Source organism: Notamacropus eugenii, chromosome 2, assembly GCF_028372415.1.
Source record: "Notamacropus eugenii isolate mMacEug1 chromosome 2, mMacEug1.pri_v2, whole genome shotgun sequence".
Taxonomy (NCBI): Eukaryota; Metazoa; Chordata; class Mammalia; order Diprotodontia; family Macropodidae; genus Notamacropus; species Notamacropus eugenii.
In genome coordinates, this window is record NC_092873.1 from 38,358,608 (window position 1) to 38,371,628 (window position 13,021).

Genomic DNA, 13,021 nt, shown 5'->3' on the forward strand with positions numbered 1-13,021 from the left:
CTCTCTTCCTCTGGGCCTCAGTTTCCTCATATGTAAAATGAGAGGGTTGGATTAGATAACTCCTAAGATAAGTTCTTGCTCTTAACTCTTAGCCTGAGAGCCCTTCTAACTGTCCATCTATGATCCCAAGGCCACAGTTTGAACCAGACCTGTTTGGTCATTAAAACCCTCCTGCCATGAGATTTGCAGAAGGTGGCTGACATCAGTAATGAGTAGAACGCAGTTGGATTATGACCTGAGATTGGGCAGGATTGAGGTGGAAGAGAAGGGGAAAAGAAGGGAGAGAGAGAAAGAAATTTTTTTTTCCTCCTTTTTTCTCTCTGTTTCCTGACCCAACTGACACATCCCACTGACAGTCTCGGTTCTGAAATTTTGTCTAAACATCAGTGTTGTATGGTAGAAGAATATGATCATAGGCTGCTGCCACCAAGCTCATCTCATTTGTCTTCTGAAGTGGATAGGGATGTTGGCAATTCGGCTTCTGGGACCCTGGTATAGCAGGATGAATTGGGCTTTAAAAACAAACACAAAACCAAGAAATCTATAAAGAAAGTAGGTGGAAGCAGGAGTGCTAAGAAGCATATGAATGTGTGTATGTGTGTGTGTGTGCGCATGCACACCTAAGTCCCTTTCCCTCATAGAGTCTAGTTGAGTAGGTTTGGGCACTGAGGGGCAGAAGACATTAAGCAAAACCAGAATGGGATAGAGGGGAAAGAGGGTACTGGATCTCTCCTGGCTAGGTGTGAGCAGAATATGTGGCCTCTGGTGGGTGTCATGCGTACAGTGGAAAAAGCTCTAATTCTGGAGTCTGAGTTCAAATGTCAGTTCTGCCACCTGGTACCTGTGTGACCTTGAGCAAATAATTTCACTTCCCTAGGTCTTGGTTGTCTCATCTCTACAAGGTCCAATGCTGGACCAGGTAGTCTCTGTGGTCCCTTCTAGCTCTGGAGCTAGGATCCTTTAAGTCACTTCACTTTCCTCTTCTGTAAAATGGGGTTGTTGGGCCGATTGGGCTAAGGTCCTTTCAAGTCAGGATCTGGGCTCTTGTGCTCCTTGCAGCTCTAACTCGATGCTTTTGTGATCCTGGTAGGAGCTGAGAAGCTAGTATGTTGAGCCCCAGAAGGTTAAGTAGCCTGTGTTCTTTGGTTTCCCTTTGCCCTTCATTACAGGGGGGGCTATGTGAAGGCTCGGTCCTGTTCTCAGAAGTTGGGCTCACAGGGGTAAAGCCAGGCTACCCTGGAGCTGGGTCCCAAATTGAGCTCGCCACCTCTCTCCCTGTTCCCGGAGCTACTGCTCTGGAGATGGCCTATCAATAGAAGAGGCCCTTCCTTGGTCCCTGGGAAGACAGATGCTTCCCCTTCCATCCCCTCCTGGAGCCCTACATCTGGCTCGGCTGTCCTCAGCCAGCCACCCCCTGTGGAGAACCTTTGCCAGTGCGCCCAGTGACCACAGAGAGGGAACAGCTCCATCTCACAAGTCAAGACGTGCATTTCCTGTGTATTAATAGCAGACTCAAACCTCTGAGTCCTGGAAGGGCGGGATTTGTGGGGCTGGGGCTGGCTCGGAGCTCACTGGACAGCCTACAGAGGAGGAAGGGACTGGGGACGGGCAGCTGCGAGCAGAGGCTGGAGAGAAGGAGCAGGACTGGGGGATGCGCACCAGGGCCAGGCCAGGGCTTCCACCAGGGCTCGAGTCCCCAGGAGCAGCAGAGACTTTAAGGAAGTAGCAGCAACCCTGGGTGGTTTCTTTTTCCTCCAAGGGTTGGTTGCCCGTTTATCTCTGGTGACAGCCCCCGGAATTTGAGCAGTGCTTGCAAAGGCTGCAGGCAGCCGGAGCCTGGCAGGGTCTGCCCCGGAGGGTGGGGGCCAGGGACCTTGGATTCCTCGCTTTCCTGGCTGGGAGGAGCCGGGGGTTTGCGAGGGGCAAAGCTGAGAGCAGCCCGGGTAGGAGAGTGCCGAAAGCTCTCATAATGGACTCTTTCATTGGGAGCCTGTGGCCAGGTTCCAATATTGACTCTGGGGAGGCCAGCACGCGGGTGTAGGCCTGCTCAACTCCTGCGGCCCCCTCTTCCCTCCTGTGCTCTCTCAGCTGCTGCCCCCAGCCCCCTTCAGAGCGGCCGCTGCTGCTGCTGCTGCGTGGGACCCACCGTCTTCCTGTTTGGCCTCTGCCTGCTGCGGCTCCAGCGGCCATGGAGGAGGAAGAGGAGGCGATAGGCTTTCTCGACAAGGTCCTGGAGGATGAAGACGTGTTTGTCTTGGAAGAATGTGATCTAGGGACCCCCAGCAGCCCAGCCTCGGGCTCCCCGTTTCTGGTGGCAGTGAAGGTGGGAGCATGACGCAGACGCAGTCAAAGCGCCTGTCAGGGCTGGGGAGGGTCGCGGTGGGGTGGGGGAGGCTTCCTGGGTTATCTAGATACAGACAGATTGTGTACACGAGAGCGTGGGGAGGAATGGCTGCCTTTTGCCCCAGCCCTGGGGCTGAACTGTAATGACCAAGGACATGGCCAGCTGGTCTGGGAAGGGGGGCAGGGGGCCTCCTGGCTGGGGGGCAGTTGTTCTTGGTGGGGTGCTACACTGGAGTAGAGCTGATGCATGCCTGTCCCTGGACCAGCTGTTCTCCAAGGGAGTGGCTGCCCATAGCCCCCAGGCCGCCTGGGCCATTGGGGGCTGCCTTTGGCTAATATGATCACCCTGTTGCTGTGTGAGGCCTGTAAAAGCCCCTGTCCCAGCATAGCTGCCTGACATTGGTCTGGGAGAAGATGATTCATTTGCCTCCATGGTAACAGCTGTGCTGTGGCTCTGGGTAGATGTCCAGGATATGGGGCTGAGAAAATTCTCCCAGCCTGGAGACTGGGGTGTTGGATGAGGCCACATGAGGCAGGACAGAGTAAGCAGAGTCCACAAGTCCCAGATTACTGGGATTGCTGGAAGGAGAGTGAGGTCAGGACCCAGGCTGACAGGAGGCTCTTGGACCTGTCTGCTGCCCACTACCTGGTGTCTTTGGGCTGATCAGTCTCATCCTGCTGTGAAATGGATAAGTAGAGTGTCGCAGCAGACAGAGAAGGCCTTGGAGCCTGGAAGACTGCATGACCCTGGACAAGTCATTTCCCTTGCAAGCCCCCATGCAGCTCTCTTAAATCTGTAAGTTGCAGAGCAGGTCAGATCTGTATTGGTGAACAAAATTTTCTTACTGAGAGTTTCCTATCAATGAAAATAAAGATCTACCCCCCCCACCCCAACCCCCCAAAAATCTTAGTTGCCCTTGAAGTACCTTGGTACAGTAGCAAGAGCAGTCATTGGCTTTGGGGGACAAAGGGCTGATCCGGGTTCAAATTCTGCCTCTGACACTTAGTACTTGTGACCACAGACAAGTCACTGAAGTGCCTCATAGTGCACATAGGTGCCTCAGTTTCCATATTTGTAAAATGAGGGGTTGGATTAAGTCTTCTAAGGTCGGTTCTAGCTCCAGGTCTATGATCTGTTCTATCCATGAGCCTCAGTTTCCTCATTGGTAAAATGAAGGATTTGGACTGTATGGCCTAAGAGTTTCTTCCCCCTGTTGATCTATGATTCTGTGATCCTCAGGTATTTCAAAGGTCCCTCTTGCTGCTTTAACACTGGATGAGCCTGGGTAGCTTCTGGAGGAGCACCTGCTCACCATTGGACTTGCCTATGGCCAGTACCTCCCGCACAGTTTGGAGAGATTGTCCAGTTGGGAAGGGGAGAGCAGAGAGAGGGATCAGCAGACCCCTTGACTCGTTTGTCCTCCTCTGATTGCATCAGCCATCTTCCCGGTCTCCCCTCCCTAGCCTCTACTAGTCTTGTGCCGGGCAGGGAGGTGCCAGGGCCTCTGGGGGCTCTGGGCAGGGCCTGGGGGAGCAACGACTGCCTTCCTTCTTTCCAGCCTGGGCCCACCTCTTAGTGTGTGTCTAACTTTAGCCTTCTTGCTCATTTACTTTCTGTTCTGCGGCTGCTGGGGTGGGAGAGGGTATGTGTGGTGGGTGGGGGTGGGTGGGAGGGAAGCTGGTGACTAAGTGATGGCAGGGAGCCCACAGTTAGAGAAACCGAGCTGCCTGAAAGAAAATGCCCACATGTACGGACTTGGGTTCACCAAGGAGATGCTGACTGCTTCCTCATGGGTGCAGGGCCTGGGCCTGTCAGGAGACCTGGCTTCTAGTGTCACCTATAAACACCCACTATCAGTACAGTCCAGCCTGACAGAACTAGCTGTGGAATCTTGCACAGGACATTTAGCTTCTGGGCCTCAGTTTTCTCTTTTGCAAAATGGGTATTTTTGCAATTTACTTTCCCTTCACCCTCCCTGACTCTGTGTGTGTGTGTATGTGTGTGTGTGTGTATGTGTAAAGCCGTAACGAGTAATAAATATCACACAATTTAGAATTGGGAGAGACCTTGGCAGTCATTTAGTCTAAACCTTTCATTTTATAGATGAGGAAACTGAGGCTAACAGTTTGAGGCCATACTGGTAGTAAGTACAGCTAGGTGGTGCAGTAGATAGAGCACTGGGCTTGGAATCAGGAAGATCTGAGTTCAAATCCAGCCTCAGACACTTACTTGCTGTGTGACCCTGTCACTTAACCCTGTTGGCCTCAGTTTCCTCATCTGTAAAATGAGCTGGAGAAGAAAATGGCACACCACTCCATAACTTTGCCAAGAAAACCCCAAATGGCATTGTGAAAAGTTGGACACAATTGGAAATGACTTAACGACAAGTAAACAAAGTAGGATTTAAACCCAGACCAGTTTCTTTAGCCAGGGAGTCATAGGCTTATAGGATTTTGAATTCAGAGTCTGTCTAGTTTAACTCTACAGGTGGGGAAACTGAGGCCCAGAAAGGTCTGGCCTGCCCAGGGTGATGCAAGCAGCATCAGAGGTGATATCTGAAGCTCCCTCCTCTGACACCAAGGTTCCCCATCTCCTCACGCCTTCCCACATGCCAGCATTGCCTCCTTATGCATGGCTACTTACTTGTCTTTTCTCTGAGGGTTTTTATGAGCAGAAACCCACTTTGCGTCTCTGCCAGAGGAACAAGCTGGCACCTCATACTTGTGGCTGAACCCTCCACCCCTCACACATGCACCGACAGTGATGGACAAGGGGCTGGCATGGCATGGATCACAGCCCTCCACCTGGTGTTTGAGAAGATGAGAAACTCAAGTTAGATTGAGGCTAGCCTCCCAGGAGAGATGTGTGATACTGTTCTCTAGAAACTTCTAATTCTCTCCATGATCTAGAGTTTATACAATCATGGTTTTCATTTAAAGTGGGAACATATCTTAGAGGTCATCTAGTGCAACCCACTCGTTTTTAAGGAAACTGAGGTTCTGAGAAATTATGTGACTTCTAGGGTAACTCAGATAGTAAGTGGCTGGAGTGGCATCTTCCTGATACAAGGGCAGTACTCTCCAGTGCACCACGCTGTCTCTCACTTGCTGAGTACTGGGCGGGGCTGGGCGAGCAGCCCTGAGGTGAGGGCACATATAGGACGTTGGCACTTGCACACCTGTAACCTGATGTGATTCCATTTAATGCATGGGTGTCTTCAGAGGCTGAAGCAATGACTCATGCAAGCCTTCTGTCCCTTGGCCCCCATTCTGTCTCAGGCATCCTTGGTGGCAATTCCCTGGTGTCTTCCGGTTCCCTGACTCTGGGCTTTGGAGGGTCTGAGACCTCTTCTGAGTGTAAGCCTGGCCACTTGTGCTGCAGTGGGGAATCAGAGGATCCATGTTCAAATCTCACTCCCGGGGCTCACTGCGTGTGCAGCCTTGCGCCCTCAGTTTCCTTACCTGTAAAATGAGGGGCTTGAACAAGGTCCCTTCCAGTTCCCATGAGCCTATGAAGTCACCTTATGTCCCTGGGTCTCTGTTTTCTAAGATTGGGGACCTAGATGCACCCTGAGGTCCCATCTCTACATCTCTAGCTCTGCCACTTACCACCTGGGTGACTTTGGTCTGTTTCCTCCTAAGTGAAATGGGGAGGTTGGAGTAGAGCCCCCTTCCAGCTTTGCAGCTCGACCCCATGAGCAGCTGCCCAGCACTGCCTGAGGCCTGGGCCTGGGGATCTTGCTGCCTGCTTTTTCCCTATGGCAGGTTGTGTCAGGTTTTCAGCAGTTATGTCATCCGAGGCAGAGAGGTGGACCATATGCTTGTCTAGGGCTTTGGGGTCTGTGGATAGATTTCAGGAAAATCTGTGAATTTATGAGGAACAAAATGACTTCTTCATTTTCACTAACTTCTTACTGAAATTTAGCATTTCCCTTGATTATTTAAAAACCTTACTGTGAGAAGGGGGCCAGAGGCTTCCCCAGATGGCCAGGAGGTTCCAGGGCACACACAAAGGGAAGGATTCCTGGGCCAAGGAGAGCCTTGGGTCAGCCTGCCATCCAGAAGCTTTCTTCCCTGTATCCATTTGCAGTCCAAAGGCAGTTGTCCCCCTATTCCTGTGGTTTTCAACGGCCTTGGGGTTCAGAGCCAGGTCTGACCCCTGCTGGCCACAGGACCTTTGCTCAGTCGCTGGATATCTCTGAACTCGAGGTGCTACGCTTGTTGAGCAGGGATGATAACCTACTTCCCAGGGGTGCCAAGGCAATGTTTTGTAAACTGTAGAGCCCTGGGTAGATGGCAAATGAGGGTGAACCTTATTTTAAGTTTTAGAGGTCTTCCTGAGAAGTTTTGTTGAAATGAATTTTTTTTACGGATCATGTCACTTTCTCATCATAGACATGATGACTATACCTGTCTGCCTGCCTCTCCCTCCCCCTGCCTCCTTCCTCTGTCTCTTAGCTCTGTCTCTCTGTCTCTCTTTTACTCTGTCTCTATTTATTTCTGTCCTCTCTCTGTCTCTCTCCTCTCTGTCTCTGCCACTGTTTCTCTATCTCTCTGTGTGTCTGTCCTGTCTCTCTGTCTCTCTCTTCTCTACCTCTGTCACTGTTTCTCTGTCTCTTTGTGTCTCTCTCTCCTCTCTCAGTCTCCCTTTTCTCTGTCTCTGTCAGTGTTTCTCTGTGTGTCTGTCCTGTCTCTCTGTCTCTCTCTTCTCTACCTCTGTCACTGTTTCTCTGTCTCTTTGTGTCTCTCTCTCCTCTCTCAGTCTCCCTTTTCTCTGTCTCTGTCAGTGTTTCTCTGTGTGTCTGTCCTGTCTCTCTGTCTCTCTCTTCTCTACCTCTGTCACTGTTTCTCTGTCTCTTTGTGTCTTTCTCTCTCTTCTCTCTGTCTCTCTCCTCTCTGTTTCTCTTTGTTGCTGTCTCTCTGTGTGTGTCTCTCTCTCCCTCTTTCTCTCTGATGCACAGTTAGCAGTGATGAATCATCCCTAGGCCCAGCTTCCTCTGGTTTCTTCCACCATCTCCCTCCTCAGACCTTCTTGCCCATCACTAATTACCTGTAAACTAAAATAACAAACCCTCATGTTTGTACGGGGCCTTATACTTTTCAAAGCAATTGTATTTCTGTAGAATCACAGATCTAGAGTTGGAAGGGACCTCAGAGGCAATTTAGGCCACCCACCTTATTTTACAGATGAGGAAACTAAATCTGGGGACCCAGGGACACATGGGTGAGAAGGAACACTTGAATCTAGGCCTTCCTGACTCCAAGGTTGCCTCTTTCTTCATTGTACTATGCCTCCTTCTACAAATATATGCAAAATATATAGCAAATAGAATGTGATTTATTTTGACATGGGAGTGGAGTGGGGAGGAAGCTAGGAGGATTATGGAAGGCCTAATGGAGAAGATGGCATTTAAGCTGCCCATTTTCCTTTTTTAGCCAATCAGGGTTAAGTGACTTGCTCAGGGTCACACAGGGAGTAAGTATCTGAGGCTGGATTTGAACTCAAATACCTCCTAGCCCATACTCTATCCACTGGGCCACATAGCTGCCCCTTGAACTACCTTTTGAAGAATGTCAGGGATTCTGAGATAGAGATATGAGAGATAAGGAGGGAATGCATTCCAGACATGGGTTAGGGGAGGGGCCAGTCAGGGCAGAGCCATGATAATGGCTGTGGAAACAGAAGGAGGGTCCATTGGACTGGGATGGAGAATGTGTCAAGAAGGAGTGGTATGTATGAAGCCCACAGAGGTGGGCTGCAGGGTGGCTGGGAAGGTCTTTAAAAACCAAGCAATAGGGATCCGGGGGATGGGGGTGGGAAACCTGCTCAGACAGGAGCGTCCTTCAGGAGTATCATTTTGCAGCTGTGGGGGAGGTGGATTAGGGAAGACAGCTAAAGATCAAGGGACCTCTCCAAGGAGCCCATTGACTAGAAAAATCAGTTTGTAAATGCAAATAAAGCCCCCCTCACATGTTCCTGATTCTGGGAGAGTGGCCTTCAAACCAAACTTCATCCTCCCAGTCCAGTCCCCTCTCACCCAGCTGGAAGTTACGCGGAGTTGGGTGCCAGCTGTGGCCCCCTCCTTTCCTCCTTGGAAGAAGGGAGAGGGTTGATTGGACTACTCAAGGTGTGTCTTCCCTGTTTCCTAGATGAGAGGGTTGGCACAGGAGGAAGTCTTCAGGGCCAGCCAGCCATGGTCGCAGGACTTTGATGAGCCTCATCTGGGTTGCAGGTTTGGGAGAGAGGAACTACAAATGCCCCCTTGCAAGGCCATGTCTCTTGTTGACTTTTCTGTTCTTCTAGCCCAGCTGAACCAAGCTGAAGAATAAGGAGGTGGGGCAGATGCAGGGCTGGGGACACTGCTGTCAGGTTCTTATCACGCCAATGAGATCATCTGTCAGGCCAGACTTTGACTACAGCCCCTGCAGCTGTCCCAGTCTATCCCTTGGACTTGTGCCAGAGGAAGGAAGTAGAAGGTGGTTAGGGCAGCTGGGGCAGGTGTTCTCAGGGAGGGGGCTGGGGGGCATTGGGCTGTGTCCTCTGCTTGAGGAGCAAAAGGGTCAGCTGTGCTGGGGCAGGCCCAATTGTTGGCTCAGCCCCCCAGGAGGGTGCCAGCCATTTCTGGGTCAGGACAGAGTGACAATAGCATCAGGTCTGGGCTGGGGGAGGAGAGGAGGGATGTAGTAGCCAACCTGAAAAGCCAACTCCATGAGGGATAAAGAGAGAAAGTCCTGTCTGACCTCTTCCCTTCCTGAAGCTTTTAACTCAAAAGCCATGTAGAGGAAGAGGGAGTGAGCCAACAGTCCTGGCTGGCTTCTTGCCAGGAGCGACCACCCTGCTTGTTTCTTACTTAGTGTTGTCTTTGAGAAGCTTATAACAGCTTGGGGACATTGTGCCACGTGTTTGGCATGGTGCCAAGTCCTCGATTTAACCTTTAAATTCCATAAAACTTCCAGATTGAGCAAAGGCTATGATCCAGTGGACCTTGGAGTTAGACATTCATTTTCTCTAGACATTCTAAGTACCTACTATGTGTCAGGCACTGTGCCAAATGCCGGGGATACACAAGAAGGCAAAAACAAACCCCGCAAATCATGCCTGAGAGCTCACACTCTGATAGGAGAGATAACATGCAGACAGCTAGGTGCAAACAATCTATGGTCTCTGGGACTGGTGTGTGTCAGAGAGAGACAGAGACAGTGGACAGAAATAGCCCCAATGAGTTGGAGAAAATGTTCCTAATTTGAGACTGGGATTGCACAGTTCCTGGCCCATAGCAGGTGCTTTGGAAATGCTGATAACTACCAGAGGGAGAGGTGGAAGATGTGAGGAACTCCATCCTCTGCCCTACGTAGCTTGGAGTTTGTGAAGTTCTGGGAGTGAAGCTTCAGCAGCCAGCCCCGCCTCTCCATGCCTGCTGTTGTCCTGCTCCCCCAGAGCAAGCCTGTCTCTAGTAAGGAGCCCCAGTGAGGTGTCGAGACAGCTGGGGAGAAATGGGGTAAAGGGGCAAACTCTCAGCTTCTTTCCCACTGAGACTACTCCTCCAGACTGTGATCTAGCTCCAGGAAGGATCTCAGAGGCCCTTTAGCCCAATGCCCTCATTTTACAGATGAGGAAACTGAGGCCCAGGGAGGCCTGTTCAAGGGCTATAGCAAATGACTGAGCCAGTACTGGAATGCAGTGCTCTTTTTATTATTCCATGACATACAGTCTAGGAAGGGACACTGTTGAATCAGGAGCATCTTCTCCATGAGATTGTTTCTGAGGATTTTTTGTGGGGTTGCATGACGAGATGGAGGTTGGAGCTCAGAGCCGGGGCCAGCGGCTGCTTGGCAGATAGCTGCTTCTCAAGATATCCTGCTTTTCTGCTTGCTTCAGATGATTTCCCCACCCTCTCTACCCTCTGAAGCCTCATAGGCTCTGTGGAGACATCAGGGAACATGGATTGTGAAGCCCATGATGGAAGAAGCTAAGCTGCTTTTGTAATTGTTTATTTTGTCAGCCCTAATGTACTCTAGGGCACACCATCACTTTGGGGGTTTGGGGAGAAGAGTATGGACTCCTGCATATTTTGTACAAGAATGCCCACTTGGAAGACCAGAAGAACAGCTGAGTTTGTCTGAGGTCTAGATGGAGCAGTAGCTGGCTGAGTCTGAACAAAATCGAAGGGTCTTCCTTAAACACTTGGTCTGTCTTTTGTAGTAGAAGGTAGAGGAGGAGACGAGGAAGGAGAGAGAAAGAAAGAGCGAGGGAGAGAGGGAGAGGGAGAGGGGAAGAGAGAATGAGGGAGATGAAGGGAGGGGGAAGGAGGAGAGAGAAAGGGAGAAGGGAGGGCAGAAAGGGAGGGGGAAAGAGGGAGAAGAAGGGAGGGCAGAGAGAGGGAGGAAGGAGGGAGGAAGGGAGGGACCAAAAGAGAGAGAACACAAGAGTTCACACCCCATATCTTTTACCTCAAGGACAGCCAGTGTCACAGGATTCTATATCCCTTAGAATCCATCCTAGCTGTGTGTCCCTGAGCTAGTCATTTCTTTGAGACTCAATTTCCTCATTTGTAAAATGGAGGTAATACTATCACCTACCTTACAGATGAGCTATGTAAAGTACTTTGTCATCTTGAAAATGGCACATGACTGCCAACGGCTGTAAAGAACGTTGAGTCATAGCAAATGAAGTGGTGAACTTGGTGCCAAGCGTCACAGGATTTGAGTAGGAAGGAACGTTAGCAGTATATCTGAAAGGAGTCCCCACAACCTAGCTTCCAATTTTTTCTCTGAAGTAATTGTGTGATACTGGGAAAGGTAGTGTCAGGTGGAGGCAGCTGCTAGTTTCTGGGTCTCAGTTTCCTCATCTGTAAAATGAGAGTTGATTCATTCCAACTCTAAAATCTGTGATGCTGTGACCTGGCAATGTTTCCTTTTCCGTAAAATGGAACCAACAGTATTTCATGGGTACAAATGAGACCGTTGATAATGCTAGGTAGTGCTAGTAACATGTGTGTGTGCGTGTGTGTGTAGTGCTGTCAATGTCAGTAGAATATTCTGTAGACATAGAATATAGTGCTGTCAGTATCAATCTATATAACGTGTATAGAATACTCTAAGTCTTGCTAATGTAATCTTATCATTTTCATGTCCTCACAACAGTCCTGGGAAGGGTAGATGCATTATCTTCATTATCTAATATTCCTATTATTATCCCCACTTTACAAATGAAGAAACTGAGGTATGGCTTAAGTGCCTTGCTCATGGTCACAGTGTCTGAGGCCAGATTTGAATTTGAGCCTTCCTGACTCCCAAGACCAGCACTCTATCCACTGTACCACTCAACTGCCCCTTAAATGTCAGATATTACCTAAGTGAAAAAGCAGCATGGGGTAGTTCAGTGATTCCCAGTGTTTTCAGAAAGAAAAATGCTGTGAACCTTTACTTTACTCATAACATTCTAAAATTATTTACTGCTTAAGGCACTACTAAATAATTTTTTAGCATAGACACCTTGGACCATCTTTGTGAACCCTCAAGGGTTTTTCAAATCACCTAATAGGAAACAGTCTGTCAGTAAATATTAAGTGCCTACTATGTGTTAGGTACCATGCTAAGCCCTAGGTATACAAAAAGAGGCAAAAGACAGGCCCTGCAGTCCAGGAACTTGCAATTTAATGGGAGAGACAACATGCAAACAAATATATACAAACAAGCTCTATGGAGGACAAATGGGAAATAATTAAGAGAGGAAAGACCCTAAAATTAACAGAGGTTGGGAAAGGACCACAGGTGTAGGGGGATAGAGAGAGGTAGTCTTGGAGCTAAGAAGACATGGATTCAAGTCCTACCTCTGAAGATGACTGCCTACGTAACCCTGGCAATTCATTTGACTGCCCTGATCCCTCTCTGGCAACTCTTTCAAGCACAGGAGATGCGAACCTTATGGGTATCAAAGGGGTTGCTGCTGACCTGTACCAGTGAAGTCTCAGGTTGGGTCACAGTTGGTCACACAGGGCAGTTGGGGGTGGAGGCAGCCTCCAGTTTAGTTGAGGCCCTTCCAGCTGGGTGAAGGCTACTGTGCCCTCCCACAGAGAACTACCTTAGCAGGTGCCAGCCAAAGGGCTGTTTTGGCTGCCATGGGAGCTTGGGTCTGTAAACTGCCACTGGAGGCAGGAGCCAGACTCTCACTAAATATTTACTATGGGCTGATAGTCCTCTTTGAATATCTTGCTGTCCTTGGCTTCTGTTTCTCTCAAGCTCTTCCTAGTCTGTTTTGCATTACGGTATCAATGTGGGCTCTTTAAGCCTCCGTAGCTGGTCTTGATCTGGGCAGCTCTTGGAGGCCAGAAGCAGGTCGGGGAAATGTCTTTCCTGGGCTTGTGCTGATGAAATTAGAGATCTGGACCAAAACAAAAACCCAAACAAACCGAAAAGCAGTCTAATCTCCCAGAGGTCCTGGAGCTGTCTCCTCAGCCAAGTGTGCCTTCTGGCTGACTGTGATATGGAGATACACAGAAAATATTGTACGTATAATAAATGTGTAGGTATGTATGTAGACATAAAATATGTGTGTATATATGTCTTCATCTAAATTTATCTTTATGTGGATATATTTATATTTCTACATATGTATATGTATCTGTCTACAGTGTTATATAATAGAATATTAAATATTATGAGACAGTATTTGTTG

At 49.4% G+C, this 13,021-nt stretch overlaps 1 protein-coding gene across 6 annotated transcripts in view; it reads left to right on the top strand.

The window, feature by feature from the left end:
* The window catches only part of ABR (ABR activator of RhoGEF and GTPase), a 289,390-nt gene that overhangs the window by 142,840 nt on the left and 133,529 nt on the right, over positions 1 to 13,021 (top strand). Inside the window, exon 1 of one of the 6 annotated variants that reach the window (XM_072639882.1) lies at positions 1,542 to 2,323. The exons of the other annotated variants lie outside the window; for them this stretch is intronic. Coding sequence (XP_072495983.1) covers positions 2,189 to 2,323 — 135 coding nt within the window. The 5' untranslated portion in view covers positions 1,542 to 2,188. Of the gene's footprint in view, positions 1 to 1,541; positions 2,324 to 13,021 lie in introns of those variants that run through there. 6 annotated transcript variants of the gene reach the window in all.